The sequence below is a fragment of the Dipodomys spectabilis genome, unplaced genomic scaffold (genome assembly GCF_019054845.1).
Source record: "Dipodomys spectabilis isolate Male_0828 unplaced genomic scaffold, ASM1905484v1 ptg000024l, whole genome shotgun sequence".
Classification (NCBI taxonomy): domain Eukaryota; kingdom Metazoa; phylum Chordata; class Mammalia; order Rodentia; family Heteromyidae; genus Dipodomys; species Dipodomys spectabilis.
Genome location: NW_024870701.1, coordinates 25903521 through 25929480, shown reverse-complemented (window position 1 = coordinate 25929480; position 25960 = coordinate 25903521). Strand labels below are relative to the sequence as shown.

Sequence of the window (25960 nt, the reverse complement as noted above, 5' to 3'; positions counted from 1 at the left end):
AAGGCACCAACTGCCCAGCCGAGGCGGTGAGTCACTTGGTTACTGCTCAAGCCGCAGTGGAGAGGAAGGGGTAAACTTAGACGACGGTGGGGAGGACGGCTCCCAGCACAGCTCCGACTTGGGAACAGTCCCTGTGTTCAATTATCCAGCCAGGCTCGGCCTCCCCGCCCCCGACCCCACCAGGGATAATTAAAAGCCGGACGCCTCGGTCCCTTCCCCGGGGAGGCGGCGGTGCTCGCCGTGAATGGGCTCTCAGGAATGAATAACGACACAGTGGCCTCATTGTTCCGCAGTCGGGGAAACTGAGGCCAGAGGGCGGGGGAGGGGAGGCCTCCGGGTGACTGGAGGCTGGGTCACCGCGTGAGTCAGCGGCGCAGACGGGCGAGATTGCAGTCATTAGGGTTTACAGGAGGCCGCCGCCACCGCGGCGCAGCGGCCCGCGCCCCGCCCGGCCGAGTCCCCGCCGCGGGCGCCTCCCCGCGCCCCGCTCGGCCGCCCCGCCTCGCCGGCTGGCGGGGCCCCACTTCCTCCAGCTGCGGGAGCAGCTGCTGCCGTGGGGGGGGGGGGGGCAGGGGAGCCTCGGCTCCCGCAGCGCGGTGCTCGGACTTCGCCAGGCGGCTGGAACCTGAGCTCTGCGGTGTCCCCGTTCCCACCCCGGCTTCTACCTGCGCCACCCCCGAGATCGGCGCCCCGGGAGGCGGCGCGGGCGCTCGGGACCCGGCGCCGGGCAGACGGTGCGTGGTGGTGCCCTGGTCCCCGCCCGGCGCCTGCGCGGTGCGTGCGCTCCCGCCCCCGCCGGCCCCCGGGGCGCGGCCCCGCTCCCGGGCACGCGCCTCCGCGGCCCCGCTCCCCGGCGCCGGGCACGCGCACGCGCCCCCACCGTCCCCGCCATCTCCTCCCGGCTGAGTCACCAGCCAGCCGCGCACCCCAGCGTCTGGCTGGGCACCGGGCTCTCGCGTGCGCGGACCCCCACTTCCACCCCCCTCCGGAGGCCCCTCCCACCCCCTTCTCTCAGCATCTCCACGCTGGGTGGGGGTAGCGGCGTGGCGCCTCCATTCCCACAGCCCGCCCACAGACCCTCCAGCCCCCCAGCCTGGGCCGCCTGGCCTCCAGACACGGGGGTGATGAGGATCCCTTCCTCCTGCCACCTCCTGGCCGGCCTCCTGGCCCGCCCCGGGGCCCAGGCCCGGTGTCACCTCGCCCTCCCCGGTCGCCCGGCCCCGGGCAGGGCCGGGGTGCGGTGGGGAGAGGGAAGGGTGATGGCTCTGGGGACCTGGGAGGAGGCCTGGGCTGCGCCTGCCTCCGGTGCCCGAGGGCCCGGGTCACCCGGGCGAACCCACGCCCTGTCTGACCTGCGGGGTGGCAGTCGGTCCTGAAATACTCTAAAACTACCTGGTGTGTGAAGAACACTGGAACCTTTAAGCTCTGTCCTGGGCTCCGCTCTGCCCCGAGTGTTAACTCCAAACATACTTATTAGGAGACTGTCGCTTTGTTTTGACTGGTTTACGTACATTTTCCACCTTGGGGTGGTGGTGATGGTGGTGGGCTTGTGGAATCCCTTAAAATAGCTTTTGGTGGAGCCAAGCCCTCTATTATGGGAAACTCCTGGACACCGCGGCCTCCGGAGGGCCCCCGTGGCCGTCCCAGGGGCTCACGTGCCCTCTCGGTGGGTGGGAGGACACCATCCTTGAGATTTCAGAGACCAGAGGCTGGGCTTCCTTCCCTAGAATGGACGCTGCGACCCTTCCCCAAAGTCCCGTGGCGATGATGAGATTAACAACAAGGTTCTGTTTGCTTTTCTGAATGGCGTACCCTAAACCGAGCTGGTTATATTTATCACAAAGACACAAGGTCAAGGTAACCTTCACAGGCTGGGTAGTTTCATTATTTATGAGGTGCCCTCTGGCCAGGAGGAAACCTCCAAGGAGAACTTGATGGTTCACCCTGCTTTAGAACCTTCAGATCTTTGTATCATCTCATCCCAAAGGAAAGGGAGCCAAAGAATGAAGGTGAACAGGTGAGGTCAACCTGATGTGTCACATTTCAGAGAGCCATAAAGTTTATGGCTCTGTCCCAGGAGGCCTTGCCCACCCTACTATTATGGCTCCAGAGGCTGAGTAAGTGGACGTCCTGGGGTGGTGCAGCCTGCCCGGAGGCTTTACTACCTGGTTCCTACGCTCTGTTAACCTGTCTGGCTCCTTTCCCCTTCCTGGTGGAGGTGGGAGGTGACTGGGGGGGGGAGGTAGGGGGGGGAGGCAAAGCCCACAGCGATTAGGCAAAACAAAGGTCAGCTTCCCCTTCTTTGTTCCCCTCTTCCCCAGTGACCAGAAGGGTTAGCATTTCTGTGCGGGGAGAGGCAGCCGAGAGAAGCCTCTGTTTCACTTTAAATGTTCGACTGGAGGGAGGGGGCAGTGAAGGAGCAGGCCTGTTGCTCAGCTTTGAAAGAAGGCAGGAGAACAATTACTTTAAAAGGTTTTAATTGGTCTTGTTCTGAAGTACTCATCCTCCTAAAAAACCCCAGGCCAGCTCAGACCTGCATTTCTGGATTGCCCAAGTGCCTCCCTGTTCGTTCTTCCCCTTTGAACAAGGCCGTGCCAGGGGGAATGGTTCCATTGCCCTCTTAACTTCATTGTGTGTGTGTTAACTTCATTGTGTGTGTGTGTGTGTGTGTGTGTGTGTCTGTGTCTGTCTGTCTGTCTCCAAGCTGGTTGCTTATCTACCTTTATCTAGCACTTTCCAGACTTGTGGGTCAGAGGCCTCCTGGGAGGAGAATGTCTCCAATTCTCTTCCCCAGCTCCTGACCTGACTCACTTGGGGCGGGTCTGCATCTGTCAAGAGAAGTGAGTAGAGAAAGTGGCTTAAAGCAACTGGAGCCACTTGGGAGAAGGGACAGTGGCTTGATTGCCACTCGAATCATAAAAACAAGGCCAAATTGGGAGAGCCCTCAGAATCCAACCAAAGGGAGAGAATCCCCAGAAAAACCTTGAACTGCATTCCAAATTGTTTGCAAAGGGCCAACTTGCATCAGATACTAAGCCCGGCTTACTTCCTCCCTTCCTGCCTCCCTCCCCCCAGGAAGGCTTGCATCTCCACGGAAAAAGCTGAATCTAAACCCACCTGATCACTCTTGGAACAAATGCAAATGGCTGCTTCTAGGGCTGGGCAGGAAATAGGATGAGCTTGGAGCACCTTGCAATGCCAAAAAGTAAATGCTCAAAGACCAGAGACTTAGACACACGGAGACCAACCCAGAAGAACTCTGGAATGCCAGTAGACAACCACTTAGGAAGAGTTTGCACAACAAAAATAATGAATGGGCTTTTAATGCAAGGTATGAAATTTCCATAAATAATCCATAATAATACAAAGAAATACAAAGTCTGTCAGTGGAGGGGGAGGAGAAGCAGTTTCCCACTTAGATATTCCAAAGAATTTATGCAGATATTCTCGGAAGGAAGTGTAGCTAAATTCCCCCCTTGAGGCTGGGCTGCACCTTGGGGTGACACACAAGCCTGTCAGTTCAGCTATGGTGGGAAGCCAGATTGGAGGATGTAGGTCTAGGCCAGTCTGGGCAAAAATGTTAGTTCCTATCCTAAAAATAACTAACGCAGAAAGGGCTGAGGGGTGTGGCTCAGGTGGTAGAGTACCTGCCTGGTAAGCCTAAAGCCCTGAGTTCAAACTCTGATACTGCAAAAAGAAAGACAAAAGGTACTTTTTGTTTTGTTTTGAATGTGGAGATTCTATTTCTATAAGACTCAAAAGGGCTAAAGAAGTCTCAGGCAGGAAGAGCAGGAATCAAGGCTGCCCTTCCTGGTGAGTATCAGAAAGGGGATACTTAGGGGGCTAAGAATATCCTTTTTTTAATTTTTATTTTTATTGTGAAAATACTGTACAGAGGGGTTACAATTAGATGGGCAAGATAATGAGTACATTTCTTATCAAGCATTGTAGCCTCCTCCTTTGTTTCCCCTTCCCATCCCTTCCCAGCCTCCCCCAGCCCCCAGAATATCCTTTTTTGAGCTGGTAATCTGGTGTGTTCAGCTTGGAAATTCAGTTTTGGAAATTCAACAGGTGGCAAATTTTTTTTGTATATGATGTGTGTCAATAAAAGTTTATAAATTGTATAAAATAAGGTGATATCAAGCATTAATTTTCAGAGCTTGGAGAGGCCATTACCTCTCTTTCCTCCTAGGAGGCAAAAATATTTAGAAAAGTCAAGTGATTTGCCTCAGGGTTTGAAGCTGACAAAGCAGACTGGGAGACTCTTCCCTCCTGGTCTAACCAGGCCTTCCCTGTTGGGCCTCTACTTAAAATAATAAAAATGTCCTTAACTAATCTTTAGGGCTGGTCACCAGACATCTGTGGGAAGGAAATTTTAAGGAAGTTCAGCAGCACCCAACCTGATGACCTCGAGGGCTAAACTTATTTTTCTATGACTCAGTTTACCTACTGTCAAAGAAGATCTTAGCCAGTTGCTGGTGGCTCATGCCTACTGCGGAGGCTGCGATGTGAGGATCACAGTTCAAAGCCTGCCCAGCTGGTACATCAGCCTAGGAGAGTGCTTGTCAAGTGTGTGTGAGGCTCTGAATTTATTCCCCTGTGCCCAAATAGTAAAAAAGACAAACCATGGTCCTGTCATTGGGAAACTCCTTTTGGTCTACCCCAAAAGATTCGAGAGTGAAGTTTGTGCTGGGAACAGGGGCACGGGGAAGTGCCTAAGCGGTAGCAGGTGAGTTGTGACAGTGTGACAGTGTGCTCACCTATTACAGCGAAGCCTTGGCTTTGATCTCCAGCACGGTGAAAAGTCAGTCTGTCTGCTATTTTGTGTGTCTACAGAGGCCTAACTAGCTCAGATCCAAGTTCATTTCAATAAAACAGGATAAGGAGGGGAAAGAGGCTAGACCAGGCCAGAGGGCAGGATCTGCCCACAGCTCTGTTTCACACCTGATCCTCCCACCCTCACTGCCAAGGGCCATTCTGGAGACTTTTGGTCTGATAAAGGGGACCCTGAGGCCCTCCCCAGAGGGCAGGCTGCTAGTTGCCTAGAAATTCTTACCTCAAGTGTCTTCTGGAAGACCAAAACTGGCTGTTATTTAAAGTAAAGTTTAATAATGTTTCCCCCTCATTTTTTTTCATCTACTAAAAAACCAAAGCTTACTTGTCTTTATGGTATCTGTAATGGAACTGTCTGAAAGTAATGGAACTGTCTGAAAGTAATGGAACTGTCTGAAAGATTTTACATTGTGAGAGAATATCTGTCATGATGCTGCATTTAAGAATTATTGCCGGGCTGGGAAGGTGGCTCAATGGTAGAGCGCTTGCCTTGCATGCCTGAGGCCCTGGGTTCGATTCCTCAGCACCACATAAGCAAAACGAAAAAAGCCGGAAGTGGCGCTGTGGCTCAAGTGGTAGAGCACTAGCCTTGAGCTGAAGAGCTGAGGGACAGCGCCCAGGCCCAGAGTTCGGGCCCCACGACCCGACCTCCCCCCCCCCAAAAAAAAAAAGGATTATTGCCATGCCGGGCGCTGGTGGCTCACGCCTGTAATCCTAGCTACTCAGGAGGCTGAGATCTGAGGATAGAGGTTCAAAGCCAGCCTGGGCAGGAGAGACTGTGAGACTCCTATCTCCAATAAACCACCCGAAAAACGGAAGTGGCGCTGTAGCTCAAGTGGTAGAGCGCTCGCCTTGAGCTAAAGAGCTGAGGGACAGCGCCCAGGCCCAGAGTCCAAGCCCCACGACTGACCAAAAATGAAGAATTATTGCCAGGGCCTGGGAATGTAGCTTAGTGGTAGAATGCTTGCCTAGCATACAGGAAGCCCTGGGTTCCATTCCTCAGTACCACATAAACAGAGAAAGCCTTGGGAAGTGGTACTGTGACTCAAGTGGTTGAGTGCTAGCCTTGAGCAAAAGAAGCTCAGGCCCTGAGTTCTGAAAGGTATATTAAGTAGGTAGCTTTCATTAGGTAGCCGATGAAGAGAAAGCCAGGCCGTATTGAGGCAGGAAAAGTTCTAAGACCCAGGACTGGCAAAAAAAAAAACAAACAAAAACAAAAAAAATGGGGGTGGGGATTTTAGTTCTCCTTTATAAAGTTATACTAACTATAACTATAGCATTCCTTCCCTCCTTCCTTCTCTCCCTCCATCGCTCATGCTTAAGATCTCCACACCCAAACACTGTGATATGGGTGCCCATTTTCAGCAGGGAGGTTGCCCAACTGACAGTCCTCAGAGGAAGGGCCTATGATGGAGAGAATCTCAAAGTCTAATGCTGGAATGGTCACCTTTCAGAACAGGAAGTGTGTTGCTCATTGGAGAGAAAGTTAAGGAAGTTGTAGGAAGTTTTTAAAAGGGCTGGCAGCTGGAAGTACATTCCATTTGTTACATAGCTGCCCTGGGCGGCAGCTGGATCAATAGGTGGAAGTTATAAGCAGACACATTTCAGCCTGGTTTGAGGTCAGCTTTTTAACTAGAAAGTCCAACGTGCAAGGAGCAGTTTTCCTTGAAAGCAGGGCATTCACATTCTATGAAAGTCTTCAAACAGGCAGAATGACCACTCTTATCGACTGTGTCTAATGTTTCTGAGTCCACGATTCCTAAAGAAAGAGAGAGCATCTCTTATTTCAGGATCTAAAATTTCATCTATAACTTGAAGTCATCTATCTCCTGCCAAAAGAGTTGCTCATTTCTGTCTTCATTAATAATAATCATGTTGGTGTGGGAAGATGGCTCAGTAGTAGAGTGCTTGCCTTGCATGCATGAGACCCTGGGTTCGATTCTTCAGCATCACATAAGCAGAAAAAGCTGGAGGTGGTGCTGTGGCTCAAGCAGGAGAGTGCTAGCCTTGAGCTAAAGAGCTGAGGGACAGTACCCAGGTCCAGAGTTCAGGCCCCATGACTGACAAAAATAAAATAAAATAATAATAATAAATGCTGGGTACAGTGGTATATACCTGTAATCCCAGTCCTCAGAAGGGTGAGGCAGGGGATGTCCAATTTGAGGTCAGATGAGATGCTCTTTCTTTTTGTTGTTGTTTTTGTTGGTTGGTTTGTTTTTGCCAATTGGGCTTGAACTCAGGGCCTGGGCACTGTCCCTGAGCTTCTTTTGCTCAAGGCTAGCACTCTACCACTTGAGCCACAGTGCCACTTCTGGCTTTGTCTATTTATGTGGTACTGAGGAATGGAACCCAGGGCTTCATGCTTGCTAAGCAAGCACTCTAAGTCACATTCCCAGCCCAAGATGCTCTTTCAAAAACAAAATTTTAGCCAGGCACTGGTGCTCACACTTGTAATTCTAGCTACTCAAGAAGCTGAGATTTGAAGATCCTGGTTTGAAGCCAGCCTGGGCAGAAAAGTACCTGTGAGACTCTTATCTCCAAGTAACCGCTGGAAAACCAGAAGTGACCCTGTGGCTCAAGTGGTAAAATACTAGCCTTGAGCACAAAGAGGCTCAAGGACAGTGCCCAAGCCCTGAGTTCAAGTCCTATAACTGATGACAAAAAACAAAAAAAAAAGTCTCAGGAACTTTTCTGCTTAGCCTGGTTCTCAATTGGGATCCTCAGATCTCAGCCTCCTGAGTAGCTATGAGTAGCTAGGATTCCAGCTAGAAGCCGCTGACACTTGGCTTCAGTCAACTTGTAACAGCTCTATTTACCATATAGTGATAATTGTGCTTTGACATATTGACAACATTCCCATAACTCATCCTTGCTAACTATATCCTCTTCGATGTGAAGCACACAGTCACCCTCTGTATCTTTAGGATGTCTGACATTTATTCTTTAAGCAACTGCTGTAAGTATCCACAAACTTGCTTGGAGATGCCCCAGAGCAGTATAAAGCTTTATGTCACCATGAGTACCCAGGTACTATACAATGTACATCACAGACCTGACTCTCTGAAGAAGCGTGTTGGACAGAGGTGCTGTGCTGTGGACTGCTGCCTGGGTGCTCACCATTTTTCCATCCTCCTTAGATCTAGCCAAGAGTAGGAATACGCCTGAGCACTAAAGCTGCCTCCTCCTCTTCTGCCTCCTTCTCCTCCTCTTTCTTCTCAAGCTGCTGCCTCTTCCTCCTCCTCCTCTTCCTCTTTCTCTTCCTCCTCTTCTTCTCTTCTCTTCTCCTTCTCCTTTTTCTTCTCTTCATGACAGTGTTGGGGCTTGAACTCAGGGCCTGAGGGCTGTCCCTGAGCTTCTTTTGCTCAAGACTAGCAGGCCACCACTTGAGCCACAGCGCTACTTCTGGCTTTTTCTGTTTATATGGTACTAAGGAATTGAACCCAGGACTTCATGCATGCTAGGCAAGCACTCTACCACTAAGCCACATTCCCAGTCCTTTTCTTTCCTTTTTAGTGTCCAATAATATTCCACTGAGTGCCATATCCCATATTTTATTTATTCATATTAACATTTGTGTGTGTGGGAGGGGTATGCGCGTGTGCTGATCTGCGGGTTTGAACTTAGGGCCTGGGTGTTGTGCCTAAGCTTTTTGCTCAAGGATAGTGTTCTGCCACTTGAGCCACAGATCTACTTTCAGTTTTTCTGTTTTTTGTGTGTTTTTTGTTATGGTCATGGGGCTTGAACTCCAGGCCTGGGCACTGTTCCTGAGCTCTTCAGCTCAAGGCAAGTGCTCTACAACTTAAACCACAATACCACTTCCAGTTTTCTTTTTGCCGGTTGTGGGGCCTGAACTCTGGGCCTGGGCACTGTCCCTCAGCTCTTCAGCTCAAGGCTGAGCCACAGCGCCACTTCCAGCTTTTTCTGCTTATGTGGTGCTGAGGAACTGAACCCAGGGCCTCATGCATGCAAGGCAAGCACTCTACCACTGAGCCACCTTCCCAGCCCCCCACTTCCAGTTTTCTGAGTGGTTTATTGGACATAAGAGTCTCATGGACTTTCCTGCCCAGGCCGGCTTTGAGCCACGATCCTCAGATCTCAGCATTCTGAGTAGCTAGGATTACAGGTGTGAGCCACTGGCTCCCGGCAACTTTCAGTTTTTTATTAGTTAATTGGAAATATGAGTCTCATACACTTTTCTGTCCTGGCTGGCTTTGAACCATGATCTTCAGATCTCAGCCTCTTGAATAGCTAGGAGTACATGCATGAGTCATCAGTGCCTATGTGCCATATGAATATTTTTAAGGACATTGATTAAAATTACCAACTGCTGCCCACAACGATAATTGGTGTACATGGCCACCAAGAATGTGTGCAATTAAAATTCTTAAGCTGGACACTGGTGGCTCACACCTGTAATTCTATCTAGTCAGGAGGTTGAGATCTGAGGATCTTCATTCAAAGCCAGCCTAGACAGGAAAGTTCTTGAGACTCTTATCTCCACTTCACCACCAGAAAAAAAAAAAAAAAACAGAAGTGGCATTGTGGTAGAGTGCTAGCTTTGAGCAAAAAAGAGCTGAGGGAGAATACCCAGGCCCAAGTTCAAGCCCCATGACCAACAGAAAAAAATAAAACCCTGAAGTCTGTGCACTCAATCTGCATTTGTAATAATCCCAAGATTTACCCTTTATCTGAATACCACGTGTGTGGTATTGTTCTTACGCAGCAACCTCTTCTTTAAAACCTTAACTATGTATTTTTGTGTCAGTACTGGGGATTGAGCTCAGAGACTTGCACTCTTACTTGATATTTTTCCTCTAGGCTAGTGCTACTTGAGCTACACCTTTCCACTTGTCATTTCACTGGCCAATTGGAAGTAAGAGGCTTTTGGATTTTGTCTGCCATGGCTGCCTTTGAACTGGGATCCTTAGACCCCAGTCTCCTGAATAGCTAGGATTATAGATGTGGGTCCCTGGCACCCAGCTAACAGTCTAATTTATTAATATACATGCACCGAGTTTATTAAATTTGTATTAAGTTATTGCAAAGAAGCCCCAAAAGCCTCCAGTGCTTCTTCATGTGTGGTATGTGCTTAAGATACAGATAGCCAGACCCTAGTGGTTCACACCTGTAATCCTAGCTACTTAAGAGGCTGAGAGCTGAGGACCGTGGTGTGAAACCAGTCCAGGCAGGAAAGTCCATGAGACTCTTTATCTCCAACTAATCACAGAAGAAGCCAGACTTGAGGCTGTGACTCAAGTGGTAGAGTGCTAGCCTTGAGCAAAAGGAGCTCAGAGACAGTGCCTAGGCCTAGAATTCAAGCCCCAAGCCTTGCAAAACAAAGCATAATTGAAGAGAATGTTTGATGTTTTCCAAGAGCAAAGCAGTTTGCCCATGGTTGCTTCCAAACTTAGGAACCTAAACTCATGCTACAATAAGCCCTTACCGATTTTGACTTCCTAAGATTCCATTCTTTTTTTTTTTTTGTCGGTCGTGGGGCTTGAACTCTGGGCCTGGGCGCTGTCCCTCAGCTCTTCAGCTCAAGGCGAGCGCTCTACCACTTGAGCTACAGCGCCACTTCCAGTTTTCTGGTGGTTTATTGGAGATAGGAGTCTCACGGTCTCTCCTGCCCGGGCTGGCTTTGAACCGCGATCCTGAGATCTCAGCCTCCTGAGTAGCTAGGATTACAGGCGTGAGCCACCAGCGCCCGGCAAGATTCCATTCTTTTAAACCTGATGCAAATTTTGTGCCTGTCAAAAAAGGCACTAAAGATTCGAATTGGGAGGAAACATCTGGCATCTTTGTCAGATATTTTAAAGAATTTCATTTGCAGGATCCTTTTTTGGTTTCCAACATCCCTAGCACCAGGAGGCAGGCTGGGTGAGGCTATCAAATCACATCTGGGTTGACACCAGAAGACCCAGAAGTCACCTCCCTGCTGCAGGTTGCACAGCTGGAGTGGGACTCCAGGACTTGAACTTCTATCTCTTGGCCCTGGTGTCTGCCTCTGACTTCCTACCAATGCCCACCTCTTGCTGTGGTGAAAGTACACTATTCCTTACTTAGCATCCTGATGGACAGTTGACCTGATCTCAAAGATGGGAGCCTAGAAGAGCTGGAGGAGAGACTAGAGGAGCATGTCAGGCTGCTTAAGGATCCCTGAGGGGACTGTGAGGACAGGGAGCGAGCTCAGGCCACTCAGGGCTTTGTGGTCCAAGGCAAGGGTGACCGAAGCCCCCATTAGTGGTAGTGAAATAGGATCCACCCTGAGAGCTTGACCTGACCTGTCAGCAAAGGAACTGTGTGGTGGCTGGGAGGGAGGGAGAGAGGTTGGGGAGGAAATGAGGCCAGCAGCAGGAGGGTGATGCAGTCCTTGAGAGGGGCTGGGGGGCTAGTATCATTGGTAGTAGTATTTTGGTGGACCTGGGGAAAAAAGCAATGAATGGTTTGAGTGGCGTGTGTGTGTGTGTGTGTGTGTGTGTGTGTGTGTGTGTGTGTGTGTGTGTGTGTGTGTGTGGTGTGTGTGTGTATGCCAGCAGTGGAGCTTGAACTCAAGGCCTGAACTCCATTCTTTAGCTTTTTATGTTCAAGGCTGGTTCCCTTACCATTTGAGCCTTCGCTGTACTGGCAGCTTTTTGGTGGTTAGTCGGAGATTCCTTTCCTAGTCTGGCTTTGAACCACAATTCTGAAATCTAAGCCTCCTGAGTAGCTAGTGAGCCACCGGTGCTGGCTGGAGTGGAATTTCAAAGTACAAGTGACAAGCCTGAGGAGCACTTGGATGAGGGGTGAGGGAGTGTTGGGAGCCAAAAGTTAAGTCTCTCAAACTTGATAGGCTTAACTATCTCACTGGAACAACCTGAGCCTGAGTTTACAGAATCCCACCTTTTCACCACGCCTTAAAGTAAACACCCTGCAGCTACTAAAGACCACCTTTTCACCCCGCCCTAAATCTACTAACGACCACCTTTGCACCATGCCCTAAGTCCAAGCATATAAATACCCTTGTGTGAAAAATAAAAATTGGCAGCTTGATCAGAATCCTTGTCTTGCTGTCCTTCGTGTCTCTTGTCCCTTCATTCCTTCTCGCTTAGGTTCATTGCCCTGGTTGAAGTCCTGCGGGTCGGGACAAGGGAGAGGGTGCTGTCTGTCTCTGGTTCTGACTTCTGGAGAAGCCGAGTGCAGAAGGAAGACGATCTGTTTGGAACAGAAGACCTTAAGGTGCCTTCCACGTATCTAGTAGGCAGGTAGATTAGAGGATTGGAGACAGGAGTTCAAAGCAGAGGCTAACTCTTCACCTTGAATCACTTTGGACATTTTAGTTGTAATGGTAAGAGAGAAAGAGGGAGACAGACAGACAGACAGACAGACAGACAGACAGGTCTGAGGCCCAGCTCACAGGAAGTCTTATCTTTTCCTTCCCAATTTCTTTAAGACAGTCCTCTGGCCGGGCGCTGGTGGCTCACGCCTGTAATCCTAGCTACTCAGGAGGCTGAGATCTGAGGATCACGGTTCAAAGCCAGCCGGGGCAGGAGAGACCGTGAGACTCCTATCTCCAATAAACCACCCGAAAACTGGAAGTGGCGCTGTAGCTCAAGTGGTAGAGCGCTCGCCTTGAGCTGAAGGACAGCGCCCAGGCCCAGAGTTCAAGCCCCACGGCCGACCAAAAAAAAAAAAAAAGACAGTCCTCTGATTTGTCAACTATTAGACATGTATCACCTATTCAGAAATCAGTAAAATAGAAAACAAGTTAAAAAAAAACTTGGCTTTTAGACAAACCTGTGACGCTGATGAACTTAACTGTGGACAAAGGGTCTGGTTAATGGCAGCTCTACCATTTCTGCAGCTTCCAACCCTCTCGCTTATACTGATGGGCCTAATTAGGCTCTAGCAATGCTGAAAATACCATATTGCTCCCGACTATGAGACTTTTCAGAATAGCCGTGAATAGAGTGGAGGGAATTGGAGCTATGGGCAGATACTGGGAGTCTTGAAGTAGGAGGTCTTTCACACTTACTTACACTTACTTTCTTGCTGTCTTATCATTGCCAGTAGTTAGGACACAGGAAAACATTCATAGCTCTAATAATATTAAAAAAAAAAACTAAACCTACTTTTTATTGTCCTTTTACTTATCCTTTTCCTTCTAAAAGAAAAAAAAGATTTCTCTGGTGCATGTGGTTTTTTGTTGGTTTTAAATGCAAGTGCTGGCCTTACCTTATTTTGACTGGTCCTTGGTAAGCCCATAAACAAAATTCCAGCCACCAGAAAAAGTGGTTTCCTCCTTAATTACCCTATCACTTGGACAATTAGCTCTTCACCAAATTCATTTCCTAGCCTGAGCAAAGTTCAGCAAAATCAGCTCAGTGGGCTGCTCAGACTCAGAGTGCATAATAATGGTAATTAGCATCTGTATGCCACTTGCTTTACCTGCTCACTCAGGGTCAGGCCTCCTTTAAGCCACACTGCACCGAGGGGGAGCATTTAGGACTTTGTTCCTTGAGCCCTGTACTGGAGTCTGGCATACCCAGATGCCGTTAGTTCAGTGATGTATGAGGTAGGCAGGCAGATGATGGAAATAGACTCCTTTAGTTAGTAATGGCAGAAAAGTCTGCTTTAATGCCAGGCGAGGCTGGGATCTTCTCCACAAGAAATGTCTTGATTGCGCTCAATACAGATGGTCTTCTTTGGCAGGTCTTTCCTCTTGCCAGCACCAGTATGTGTGGTCCCCTGGGGCCGGCCTCTTTGCCCTAGTAAAGCTCTCTATTGAAGAGGGACACTGTAGGTTTCAAGTTCTGATTTGCCATGATCAGAACTTTGCTTAAGTCCTACCCACATCTTATTAGGCAGAATTCACTCATCCTTGTTTGTTTGTTTTTAAAATTATTTTTAGTGTTTTTTTTTGGAGGGGGGAGGGTCGGTCATGGGGCTTGAACTCTGGGCCTGGGCGCTGTCCCTCAGCCTCAGCTCTTCAGCTCAAGGTGAGTCTTCTACCACTTGAGCCACAGCTCCACTTCCAGTTTTCTGGTGGTTAATTGGAGATAAGAGTCTATGGAGGGGCTGGGAAGGTGGCTCAGTGGTAGAACGCTTGCCTTGCATGCATGAGGCCCTGGGTTCAATTCCTCAGCACCACATAAGCAGAAAAAAAAAAGCCAGAAGTGGCACTGTGGCTCAAGTGGTAGAGTGCTAGCCTTGAGTTGAAGAGCTGAGGGACAGCGCCCAGGCCCAGAGTTCAGGCCCCACAACCGGACCCCCCCCCACAAAAAAAAAAAAAAAAAAAGAGTCTCATGGATTTTATGCTCATGCTGGCTTAGAACTATGATCCTTAGGTCAGCCTCTTGAGTAGCTAAAGGTTACAAACATGAGCCACAGGCACTGGGCTAAGAGTACATTTCTTTTTGAGCAATGTCCCCCTTTCCTTTGTTCTGTCCCAGTTTTACCCTCCTGTCCCCACCCACAAGTTGATAGTTCATTTTCAACATAGTGTCTGGTGAGTACTATCCTTGTTTTTATGCCCTGTTTTGTTTTGTATGCGCCATTACTGGAGCTTAAACTTAGGAACTAGTTGCTGTCTCTTAGCTTTTTCACTTAAGGCTAGTCGCTACCATTTGAGACACAGCTCCACTTCCCGCTTTTGTTTTTTTGGGGGGTCCGGTTGTGGGGCCTGAACTCTGGGCCTGGCACTATCCCTCAGCTCTTCAGCTCAAGGCTAGCACTCTACCACTTGAGCCACAGCGCCACTTCCGGTTTTTTTTTTTTTTCTGCTTATGTGGTGCTGAGGAATTGAACCCAGGGCCTCAAGCATGCAAGGCAAGTGCTCTACCACTGAGCCACCTTCCCAGCCCCTCCACTTCCAGTTTTTTTTCTGGTTAATTGAGGATAAGAATTTCAGACTTGCGGGGCTGGGAAGGTGGCTCAGTGGTAAGAATGCTTGCCTTGCATGCCGGGCGCCCGTGGCTCACACCTGTAATCCTAGCTACTCTGGAGGCTGTGATCTGAGAATCATGGGTTAAAGCCAGCCTGGGCAGGAAAGTCCGAGCTGAAGTGTGCAGGGACAGCGCCCAACCCCAGAGTTCAAGCCCCAGGACCAACAAAAAAAAGAATCTCAGACTTTTCTGCCTGGGCTGGCTTCAAACCATGATCCTCAGGTCTCAGCCTCCTGAGTAGCTAGGATTACAGGTGTGAGCCACTGTGTCCCAGCTCACTTTCAAAGTTTGAAGAACTCTTCTGCAGCATGAGAATAACAAGGTGATCATGGCCACATTGGCTTTTTTTCTCCTCTTCTCCTCCCCCACCAAGTATTGGCTATCAGAACCCAGCCTTGTACTAGCTAGGTAGTACATACCATCTCCAATCCAGTATTTCCTTTTAATTTCCTTTTAATTGGCCCACTGGTGAGTACCATTATCGCTTCAGCCTGGGCACTTAAGTTAGCCTATCCAGTTCAAAAGATTTCTTCCTTTGGAAAACCTCCCAGACCTCTTCCTTTCCTGTTCCATATCCAAGGCTCTCCTCTGGCTGCTGGAGCAGCTCTGTTATATTCTAGGAGGACTTGTTGGTTTCCTGCTCCTACCTGACTCTGTGAGGGTGAGATTCTGGAGGGCAGAGGCTAGTACACACATTGTTCTTCAGAAGTCTCACCTAGTACCTGGGGCACCAGCTCTGAATCAGGACTGGCTAAATGCATGGAGCATGGTTTCTGTTTCTAAACGCAAAGCTCTCATTTTCTCCCATTGGGCAGGCTCCTTCCTGCTCCTCTGCCATCAAGACATCAGTATTTATTAGGCCATTGGTCCTGGGCTCATACTTGCACCTGAGTGGTATCTGGAATGACTTCTAATTAGGAACTGCAGGCTTCCTCCCTGACTCTTGCCAGGGGCATGGTAAGGCAGCCTCTACCTTTGCTGTCTGGGGCAAGACATTCATCTCCTGCCATTGTCAATGGGCCTCACTGAGCGAGAGACACTGTCTACAGCATCACTTCCATATGGGACCTTGCCAACTATCCTTTTCTACAAGGACATCAGAACAGCAATCCAGGAAACAAGAAGGCAGGGATGAAGAAAATGTAAGCCAGGTGCTAGTGGCTCACACCTGCAATCCTACAATCCTAGCTCCTCAGGAGGCTGAGATCTGAGGATCATGGTTCAAAGCCAGCCTTGACAGGAAAGTCCTAAAGACTTTTTTGTTGTTGATGGTTGTGGGGCTTAAACTCGGTCTGGGCACTGTCCCTCAGCTCTTCAGCTCAAGGATAGCACTCTACTACTTGAGCCACAGTTCCACTTCTGGTTTTCTGGTGGTTAATTGGAGATGAGTATCATGGACTTTCCTGCCTGGGCTGGCTTTGAACCGAAATCCTCAGATCTCAGCCTCCTGAGTAGCTAGGATTATAGGCGTGAGCCACTAGCACCCAGCTCCTCCAAAGACTCTTTTCTCCAATTAACCACCAGAAAACTGGAATTGGGGCTGTGGTTCAAAGTGGTAGAGCACTAAGCCTTAAGCCAAAAAGCTCAGGGATAGTTCCTAAGCCCTTAGCTCAAGTCCCATGACTGACTAAAAAAAAGAAAATTTAAAATTAAACTCTCAGGGCATTGTTGGTTCACACTTGTAATCCTACCTATTCAGGAAGCTGAGATCTAAGAATCACTGTTTGAAGTCAGCTGGAGAAGGAAAGTCTGTGAGACTCTTATTTCCAATTAGCCACACACAGGGAAAAAAAAAAAAACCAGAAGTAAAGCTGTGGCTCAAGTGGTAAAGTGCTAGCCTTGAGTAGGAGAGAGCTAAGAGACATTGTATATTTCAAGGTGTATTTCAAGCCCCGGGACCTACACACACACACACACACACACACACACACACACCTGAGTACATGCATGAGCATGCACACACATAACACATATACATATACACATGCACATATACAGAAATTAAATTTTGTGTAAGTTTTTTTTTCTGTGTGTATGTGTTTACCAGTACTGAACTCAGGGCTTCATGCTCTCCCTTAGCTTTTTCGGTTTGAGGCTGATATTCTCCTTCTACCACATCATAAAGCACACTGCCACTTCTGTTTTTTTTTTTCTGGTTAATTGGAAATGTGTCTTACAAATCTGGCTTCTAACCTTAATCCACAGATCTCAGCCTTCTGAGTAGCCAGGATTACAGGCATGAGTCACCTGTGACCAGCTAATTCTGTGTACTTTTGAGTAACATTTACTTAGTGCTTCACAATTCAAAAGGTACCAAGAGTTCTATATCATGGAATTCCCCACCCAGCTCTGCCTAAGAGGTTTAGGGGAAGTTGCATCCCTGTGTGACTATGTATTTGACTATCTCTGTGGTTTCTCAGTCTTTGCTTTTTCTGGATGTTTCTCTAGCCTAGTCTCTAAGACCTTCATTGCATTCTGTCCCCTGCGCCCAAACCCCAAACCTCTCTGAGTGCTTTGGACAGGCACCTGGCAGATTCTATGAATCAGCTGACAGCATGTCTGTAATACAAAGATATTTGATGAGTCAGGGCTTCTAAAGCATCTTTATTTGATTGTGAATTAGATGCATTTTCATTCACTAAGGTTCTGGTTCTTCAAAGACAAGCCAACAAGCAGTGATCATTGCATCGGTCTCACCCCGTTTCCCTTCTATAACCTGTGGCTTTCATTTTTATCACTGCTGCTGAGGATGGCTTAGGGTTCACTTAAGCCAGGGTAGATAGGTGAAGAGATAGGGAAATTATGTTATTTTTAATAACTACTCAAAGTGCCAGACTCAGAAATTTGAACCAGGAAGTAAACTGGAAAAATTAAAAAGGAGCAGTTAGCTCACTTCCATCACCTCTTTTTAGATGTTAAGTTACAAGAATAGGGAGACATACAAGGGCTAATCTACATCAGCCTTTGCCTTTGAGATGTTAAAGCTCCTGGCAGGGGTAGAAAGAGAAAAATGAAAGTCAAGTCTGGCAAAAGGAAGTCCTTAAACTCACCTATTGTGCCTGTGTTTGGGGGAAGGATCTAGACCACGTCTCCATCTTTTAGAATAAACAGCACCCATCTTAGCCACCCAGAACCTTTGTCTAAGGGTTGGGGGTTGCTAGATGACATGATCAGAAGATGAGAATGGGCATATTTGGGGAGCAAAAGCGTTTTCTCTTTTCTATTTCTTCCTACTCAATCCTTTTACTCTGAAATAAATCCTTGCTAAAACTCCCACCTTGTGAGACTCTTCTTGTGGTGATGTACTCTGAGCTGCTTTTCCTGAGTGGATCTCAAGAACTTGTGACTTGCAGTGGGCACTGGGAAACTGAGGGCACCCCCTCATCCTGTGAGACACACAGTTTTCCGAGGACAATTGTGCAAGCAATGTTGATCTCTTCCAAGACTTTTTTGACCCCTTTAATTGCTTCTTTTGCTTTTGCAAGAAAAACATTCACCCTACCCCCACTAACACAGGCCAACAGGCACTTAGTTAGGGGCCTCTCTCTACCCTTCCCTTCCAGAAATGACTAAAAATGAGAAAAGAACTAAAAGACCAAATCCTTTCTCTCCTAGAGAGGAGCTTTCGAGCTTTTGTTTAAGGCAGTGGTAAGGTCTCAAGAGTTAGGAAGAATTTTCTTTTACCTGCGTGGGGCCTATCAGACAGCTCACCTCTTCCCGTGGCGGGTGTGGTGGGCTTACTGGCTTTGAAGCCGCTGCCAGTGTGGCTCAGTTGATCCCCTGCTGGGCCCCCTGGCTTCTCAAAGACCTCAGGCCTGGAGCAACTTTCCCGTGCATCTGTCTGCTTTCCTGCAGCCACTGAGCCTGTGGGGTGTGAGACAGACAGACTGACACTGCCTCACAGCCCTGCAGAGTGTGCAGGGGCCAGTGAATAAGTAGCCAGGTCTCTTGCCATCTTCATCTTTGTTTGTTATAACTCTGCTATTTTGGTCTCTGTGACTTGTGGCTGCGCCATGATTAGGGTTTGATTACTATCACCAAAGCGACTAAAAGATGAAAACAGAAGCCACAACAGGAAATAAACAACTGCAAATGAGATATTTTATTCCATATTTGCTGCCAGCAAAATGATTAGAATCAAGCTCATTCACCATCATTCGGTGAACTCCTAAACTTATAAAAAACAACGACAACAACAAAAAAACCACCAATCAGACTATTCTGAAACTATGCTATGGATCTCATTTGTGTCTGAGATAGGAAAGAAGGAGCCTCCCTTTCTGACACACCAGCCAGGCAGAGATTCTCCACTACTAGCTTCTGACTTGTTTCTTGGAAAGGAAAAGAGTCAAGGTAGTGGGGTGGGGCTCGCTGTCAGGAAGGCTGCCATGTTAACTGATTCAGGGGATGCCAGAGAGCCATAAAGCAGCACCAACCATTGCAGCTACTTGCCCTGCATCCCACCCACTTCTACTTAGGGTAGTAAAATGCAGGAGGAAAGCCATGCCGAGAAGGCAAAATAAGGGTGACGCCTGAATTAAAACACCTACAATTACACTAGACGGGAACATAACTTTGCAAGTATATGCACGTTCCACCCAGACAAGCTGTGACGTCAGACTCCAACCCCTGAAACGCCCACTAAACCTCCTCCCTCCCCCCCCCACCATGTGTGCAACTCTGGCCTCTCACCATGAAGGGTGTTAAACACCAGATTTCTAGGAGATTCTTCAGATTCTACAAGAAGCTTAATTAGAAGGCAGACATTGGCTTTCTCTGCTTATTTAATCCTTCCTGTCACTCTGTAGCCTGGCAGGAAATAAACAGGAAATAAACAACTGCAAATGAGATATTTTATTCCATATCCCCTGCCAGCAAATGATTAGAATCAAGCTCATTCACAATAGTTTGGTGAGCCCTAAACTTTTGCTTCTAGAGAGATCTAGTACCAAGAGAAGGAATGGGACACAGACAGGGGTACTATACTTGCCCGGAAAACCTTAGAAAGCCTGCCAAAGCCTCATCTAATGTGAGGAGCAATGTAAGCACAAGTTGTTCAGCCAGAGAGTGGCAGAGCCTCAACCTTATTCATGTTTTTCTGATTCCTACGCTATGCTCCTTCCAGTCTCTTCTGTTTGTTATTATTTGTGGTGTCAGTAGTGGAACTTGAACTCAGGGCCTGGGTATACTGTCTGAGCTTTTTAGGTCAGGGCTATTCTGCTACCACTTGAGCTACCGTGTCACTTCTGGCTTTTTTTTTGCTGGTTAATTGGAGATAAGAGTCTCTTGGCTGGCTTCTGTGATCCTCAGATCTCAGCCTCCTGAGTAGCTAGGATTACAGGTGTGAGCCACCAGTGCTCTGCTTTCTTCCAGTTCTTCCATCTTTCCTTATCTATGGACTTGGGGTTACTCCTCCATTCCCTCTGGGTTGGCTGCTATCTTCCCAGGTTGCTGCCTTTTTTTTTTTTTGGCCAGTCCCAGGGCTTGAACTTAGGGCCTGGGCATTGCGTGTAAGCTTCCTTTGCTTAAGGCTAGCACTCTACCACTTGAGCCACAGCGCCACTAATGGCTTTGTTTATGTGGTGCTAAGGAATGGAACCCAGGGCTTCATGTATGCTATGCAAGCACTCTACCACTAAGCCACATTCCAGCCTAGGTTGCTGGTTTAATTTTTTTTTCTTGTGTGGTTATTAGGGGTTGAACTCAGGGTTTTTAGTGCTCTTGCTCAATTCCTTCTTTCTTCCTTTTTTTTTTTTTTTTGTCGGTCATGGGGCTTGAACTCTGAGCCTGGGCACTGTCCCTTAGCTCTTTAGCTCAAGGCTAGCACTCTATCACTTGAGCCACAGCACCACTTCCGGTTTTTTATTGGTTTATTGGAGATAAGAGTCTCTCGGGACTTTCCTGTCTGTTGTTGGCTTTGAACTGTGATCCTCAGATCTCAGCCTCCTGAGTAGCTAGGATTATAGGTGTGAGCCATTGGCGCCTAGCTTCAACTTTTTCTTTCAAGGCTGGCACTCCACGACTTAAGCCACACCTTTCATTTCTGGCTTTTTTGCTGGTTCATTGGTATTAAGAATCTCTCTGAGCTGGGCGCTGGTGGCTCACTCCTGTAATCCTAGCTACTCAGGAGGCTGAGATCTGAGAATCGCGGTTCAAAGCCAGCCCGGGCAGGAAACTTCATGAGACTCACTTCCAATAAACCACTAGAAAACTGGAAATGGTGCTGTAGCTCAAGCGGTAAAGTGCTCGTCTTGAGCTGAAGAGTTGAGGGACAGCGCCAGGCCCAGAGTTTAAGCCCCACGACTGACAAAAATAAATAAATAAATAAAAAGAATCTGATTTATCTGTCCAGGCTGGCTTTTAACTATGATCTTCAGATCTCAGCCTGTTCAGTATTACTTTATTATAGGTGTGAACCACCTGAGTAGAACCCCAAGCTGTTTCTGGTTGCTTTTCTTCTCTTTTTCTTTCTTCCTCCTCCTCCTCCTCCTCTCTCTCTCTCTCTCTCTCTCTCTCTCTCTCTCTCTCTCTCTCTCTCTCTCTCTCTCTCTCTCTCTCTCTCTCTTTCCCCTTGGGACAGTCTTGAGGCTTGAATTTAGGACCTTAGGGCTGCCCCTAAGCTGCTTCTCTTTTTTTTTGTTGTTGTTGTCGGTCACGGGGCTTGAACTCTGGGCTTGGGCGTTGTCCAGCTCAAGGCGAGTGCTCTACCACTTGAGCTATAGTGCCACTTCCGGGAGTTTCCTGCCGGGGCTGGCTTTGAACCAGGATCCTCAGATCTCAGCCTCCTGAGTAGCTAGGATTACAGGCCTGAGCTACCGGTGACCGGCGCTCCTGAGCTTCTTTTGCTCAAGGCTAGCACTCTACCACTTCAGCTACAGCTTTACTTCTATTTTTTTTTTTTTTTTTTTAGTAGTTTAGTGGAGATTAAAAATTTCATAGACTCTGTTGCCCTGTAGGCTTTTAACTATGATCTTCAGATCTCAATTTCTTGAGTAGCTACAGGCATGAGCCACTGGCACCTGGCTCCCAGGCTGCTTCTTTTTAGCTTGTGCAGGCACCCAGTAACATTTTAATTTCTAAAAAAAAAATTAGAACCTTATACAACCAGTACTTCTGGCCTGGAGATGATTGTGTGGTCAGTGTTGCTGATTTCTGACTTTCATCTCTCAAGATTTTCGGTTGGGCAGGGAAGTAATACAAGTGGCCCAATTTTCTCTCTCTCTCCCTCTCTCTGTGATACTGGGGTTTGAACTCAGGGACTTATACTTGGGCAAGTGCTCTACAACTTGAGCCAGGCTATAGCCCTAATTCTAAGTGTTGATTTGTGTGCCCGCCTCCCCCCCCCCCCCCCCCCCCCCCCCCCCCCCCGTGAGTGTGTGTGTGTGTGTGTGTGTTGCTACTACTGAACCCAAGGCACCCACTGAGCTTGCTGGCCTGGGAACAACAGTCACACTCAGCCCTGTAAATATTTATTAAGCATCTATGGTATGTTGGAAATCTTCTAAATTGCTGGAGGGAGACGCTTGAGTTATAAAGGTACTTAAGATTCATGCCTGCCTTTCCTTTTAAGAACATATAATTTAATTTAATTGGGGGAGATGCAAATAGTACATTTCACCTTTTCTAAAGATTCTTTAAAACCCTCAATGAGTTTCATTGCAGCCCTGATTTCACAATGCTAAATGACTTTTTTTTTTTTTTTTTAAATCGTATTTCAGTGAATAATATGTGAGGTCAGATCACCATGCCAACTAGCGGCCTCGTTAATGCTGATGCCGTGGAGTATTTAAATACTGTAGTACGTTTCTCAACGCCAGCCGCTTTCGAATCGTGGAAGACCTGAGGTCCCTTTGCCTGACCAATGCCTTCCCCATTTCCAAGCAGTAACCTCCAGCTAGCAATACCTTTCTCGGCAACCCTCGGATTTAAACTCTCCGACCCTAAGCACTGGGAGAGCTAGCAAGGCTTTCAAGGGCGCAGAAACAGGCCCCGCATGCAAATGAGTGCCCTAGGCGGGTCTGCTCGCTGAGTAACCTTCCCGCGCCGGGAGGCGGGGTGGCGGGTGGCCGAGGTCTTCCGGACCCGGGAGGAAACCTGCCGGCGGCGCGCAGGCGAGCCCCCCTCCGCGCCCCCCTTCCCCGCCTCCCTTCCCCCGCCAGGATGCGGCCCCTTGCAGCTCGTCAGCCAGCCAAATGCATTCCAGAGCGGAGCACAAGACACGCTTCTCCAGGCAGTCCTAGAAACCGGAGCCCGGAGAGGGAGAGGGCGGGAGCGAGCGCGCGCGGCCGCCGCTGAGGTCACACTCGCGCCGCCTCCCCGCCCTCGGCCGCCCGGCTGTTCCCTCCAGCGAGCACTTCCCGGGGCCTCGGTCCAGTCCGGTGTGGATGTCTTTTGCCCGGAGACAGCGTTCTCCTCCCCTTTCCCTGGGCCAGGGCCTTCACAACAAAACGAATGAATGAAGCGCGGGGCCGTGGCGCGCCGGGCGGCCGCGGCCAGCTCCGCTGGGTCGGAATCGGGCGGCCAACCGGCTCGCCCCGCTCCAAAACACTCGCGGCGAAGCCCTCGCGGCGCTCCCGCTGCTCCCCATTTCTCCTGCGTTCCTCCCGGGTCTCAGTCGATTCGGGGAACTTCTCGCGCCCCCCCCTTCCCCATTGATCCCCCAGGGCAGACTCGGGAGGGGGTGGCGGTGTGTGTGTGTGTGTGGGGGGGGGGGAGAAATAGCTTTTAGAAACCCGATCTGTTGTTTGCGAAACACAATCGCTTTTTTTTTTTTTTAAAGCGACAGGGTGTCTAGACGGCCACGTGACGAGGCCGGAGCCGGGCGCGCCACTGCGCAGTGGAACCAGCCGAGCCGAGGGCCGGGCGGGGGGGGGGGGGGGGGGGGGGGGGCGGGGAGGAGGCGGCGGCGGCGGGGGAGGGGAGGGGGAGGAAGGAGGAGGGAAGGGGGCGGAGGCGGGAGGCCTTGCGGGAGGCGGCGAGCCCTGGGCGCACTCGCCTGCTGCTCGGCGCACGGTGGATCTGTCCCCGAGCCGCGCCAGCCGAGCCAGCCGGGCGCCGTGCTGGGTCCGCTCGCCGCGCCAGAGAGAGCTGCCCGAGACGGAGCCAGCCCGCCGGCGCCGAGCCGCCCTCAGCGCCAGAGCCCCTGAGAGCGGCGCGGCGAGCCCCCGGCGGCGGCAGAAGGACCCGAGCGTCAGGAGAGGGCGGACGGGGGACAAGGAGGCTCCCGAGAGCGACGAGGAGAGTCTTGGAGGAGGAGGCGGCGAGAGGACACCGGGCCTCCTGCCTACCGCAGCCGAGTCGGGGCGGGCAGCTCATGCGGGGCGCCCCGGCGGCCAGCTGCGATCAGGGGAGGGGGCACCAGCGGCTCCTCCGCTAGCGAGCCGCTTGTGCCCGGGGGAGGGGGGCGAGAGCGCGCGCCCCGCCGGGGGCCAGCCACCGCGCCGCCCTCCTCGGCGCTGTCAGCCCCGCGGGGCGCAGCCGCCGCCGCCGCCGCAGCAGCATCTTCGGTCCCCGCGTCCCCACCAGCGCCGAGGAAGTCCCCGCCGAAGCCCTGGACCCCTGGGAGTGCAGAAGGAAAGACCAGAGACTCCCCCTAAAACTCTGATGCGCAGGATCGAAGCAGCCTACCCAAACCTTTCTGTGGATTAAAAAAAAATTCTTTTTTTTTTTTCTGGCAAAAGAAGACCAGCGAGGCTCTGCAAGGGAAGGAAAGGGGGGTGTAACTCGTGGATACGTCTTTTTTTCTTCCACCCCCTCAAACATCTTGTTCTACTTTGTAAACATTTTCTTTCCTTTTTTCTTTTTTAAACCCGGGCTCCAGCTGGACGCCCCCAGACCTCCGAGGTGCGAGGGGGGGCTTTTTCATTTGGGGCTTTGCAGATTTGGCTTTTAGGTTTTGAGAGAGCCTCCTTATTTCGCCAGACGTCTCATGCGGGGTGAAGTCCACTCGGCCCCCTCCCCCGAGTCTTCGTGTGCACGGAATTCGAGGAGATCCGGTTACTAAGGATATAGAGGGAAAAAAAATAAATCGTGTGCCTTTTTTTTTTTTTAATTGCCTGCTTCTCCCCACCCCCAAATTAAGTTGGTTAGCAAGGGGGAAAGAGGCTTTTTCTTCCCTCCAGCAACCCAGCCGAACGCCTTTCGGTCTTTGCCCCGGCGGATCTTCCATGTAGGAAGCTGAGGCTGGCGAGCCCGACATTTGGGAGCCACTGCGGGGGAGCCTCTTCTTGGGGAGGCGCCGATTGGGGCAGGCTCGGCCGCCCCCAGGGAAGCGGCGGCCGCGTTCCTCCGGGGCGCGCCGGGGCCCGAGAGCCGCGCAGGGCGCGGGCCGCGCGGGGTGGGGCAGCCGGAGCGCAGGCCCCCGAGCCCCGGCGGGCGCCCCCGGGCCCCCGCGCGCGCCCCGGCCTCCGAGAGACTGGCGCATGCCACGGAGCGCCCCTCGGGCCGCCGCCGCTCCTGCCCGGGCCCCTGCTGTTGCTGCTGTCGCCTGCGCCTGCTGCCCCAACTCGGCACCCGACTTCTTCATGGTGTGCGGAGGTCATGTTCGCTCCTTAGCCGGCAAACGACTTTTCTCCTCGCCTCCTCGCCCCGCATGTTCAGGACCAAACGATCTGCGCTCGTCCGGCGTCTCTGGAGGAGCCGTGCGCCCGGCGGCGAGGACGAGGAGGAGGGCACAGGGGGAGGCGGAGGAGGAGGCGAGCTGCGGGGAGAAGGGGCGACGGACGGCCGGGCGCATGGGGCCGGTGGCGGCGGCGGCGCGGGCAGGGCTGGCTGCTGCCTGGGCAAGGCAGTCCGAGGTGCCAAAGGTCACCACCACCCCCACCCCACAGCCGCGGGCGCCGGTGCGGCCGGGGGCGCGGAGGCTGATCTGAAAGCGCTCACGCACTCGGTGCTCAAGAAACTGAAGGAGCGGCAGCTGGAGCTGCTGCTCCAGGCCGTGGAGTCCCGCGGCGGTACGCGCACCGCGTGCCTCCTGCTGCCCGGCCGCCTGGACTGCAAGCTGGGCCCGGGGGCGCCCGCCAGCGCGCAGCCCGCGCAGCCGCCTTCGTCCTATTCGCTCCCCCTCCTGCTGTGCAAAGTGTTCAGGTGGCCGGATCTCAGGCATTCCTCGGAAGTCAAGAGGCTGTGTTGCTGTGAATCTTACGGGAAAATCAACCCCGAGCTGGTGTGCTGCAACCCCCATCACCTTAGCCGACTCTGCGAACTAG

The 25960-nt window shown here is 50.7% G+C and overlaps 2 protein-coding genes across 3 annotated transcripts in view; one reads left to right on the top strand and one right to left on the bottom strand.

The window, feature by feature from the left end:
* Positions 1-365: 365 nt before the first annotated feature.
* Positions 366-25278, bottom strand: LOC122104263 (translation initiation factor IF-2-like). The gene is made up of 5 exons (XM_042675005.1): positions 24879-25278; positions 24041-24311; positions 23749-23996; positions 18465-18617; positions 366-1102 (listed from the first exon to the last, which is right to left on the bottom strand). Exons 1-5 carry the CDS (start codon positions 25276-25278, stop codon positions 366-368), a joined length of 1809 nt encoding a protein of 602 aa, XP_042530939.1.
* Smad7 (SMAD family member 7) overlaps positions 25140-25960 on the top strand; it is a 29689-nt gene continuing 28868 nt past the window's right edge. For both annotated transcript variants that reach the window (XM_042675233.1, XM_042675232.1), the window contains exon 1: positions 25140-25960. In XM_042675233.1, coding sequence (XP_042531167.1) covers positions 25345-25960 — 616 coding nt within the window. In that variant the 5' untranslated portion in view covers positions 25140-25344.

Excerpts from the sequence above, each read along its gene's own strand:
- LOC122104263 (XM_042675005.1), bottom strand. The coding sequence starts at position 25,278 with ATGAAGAAGTCGGGTGCCGAGTTGGGGCAGCAGGCGCAGGCGACAGCA. Across the intron at positions 24,312-24,878 it reads ACCGAAAGGCGTTCGGCTGG|GGGTCCAGGGCTTCGGCGGG; the intron begins GTTGCTGGAGGG and ends CTGCACTCCCAG. Across the intron at positions 18,618-23,748 it reads CACCGTGCGCCGAGCAGCAG|GCTCAGTGGCTGCAGGAAAG; the intron begins GCGAGTGCGCCC and ends CACACCCCACAG.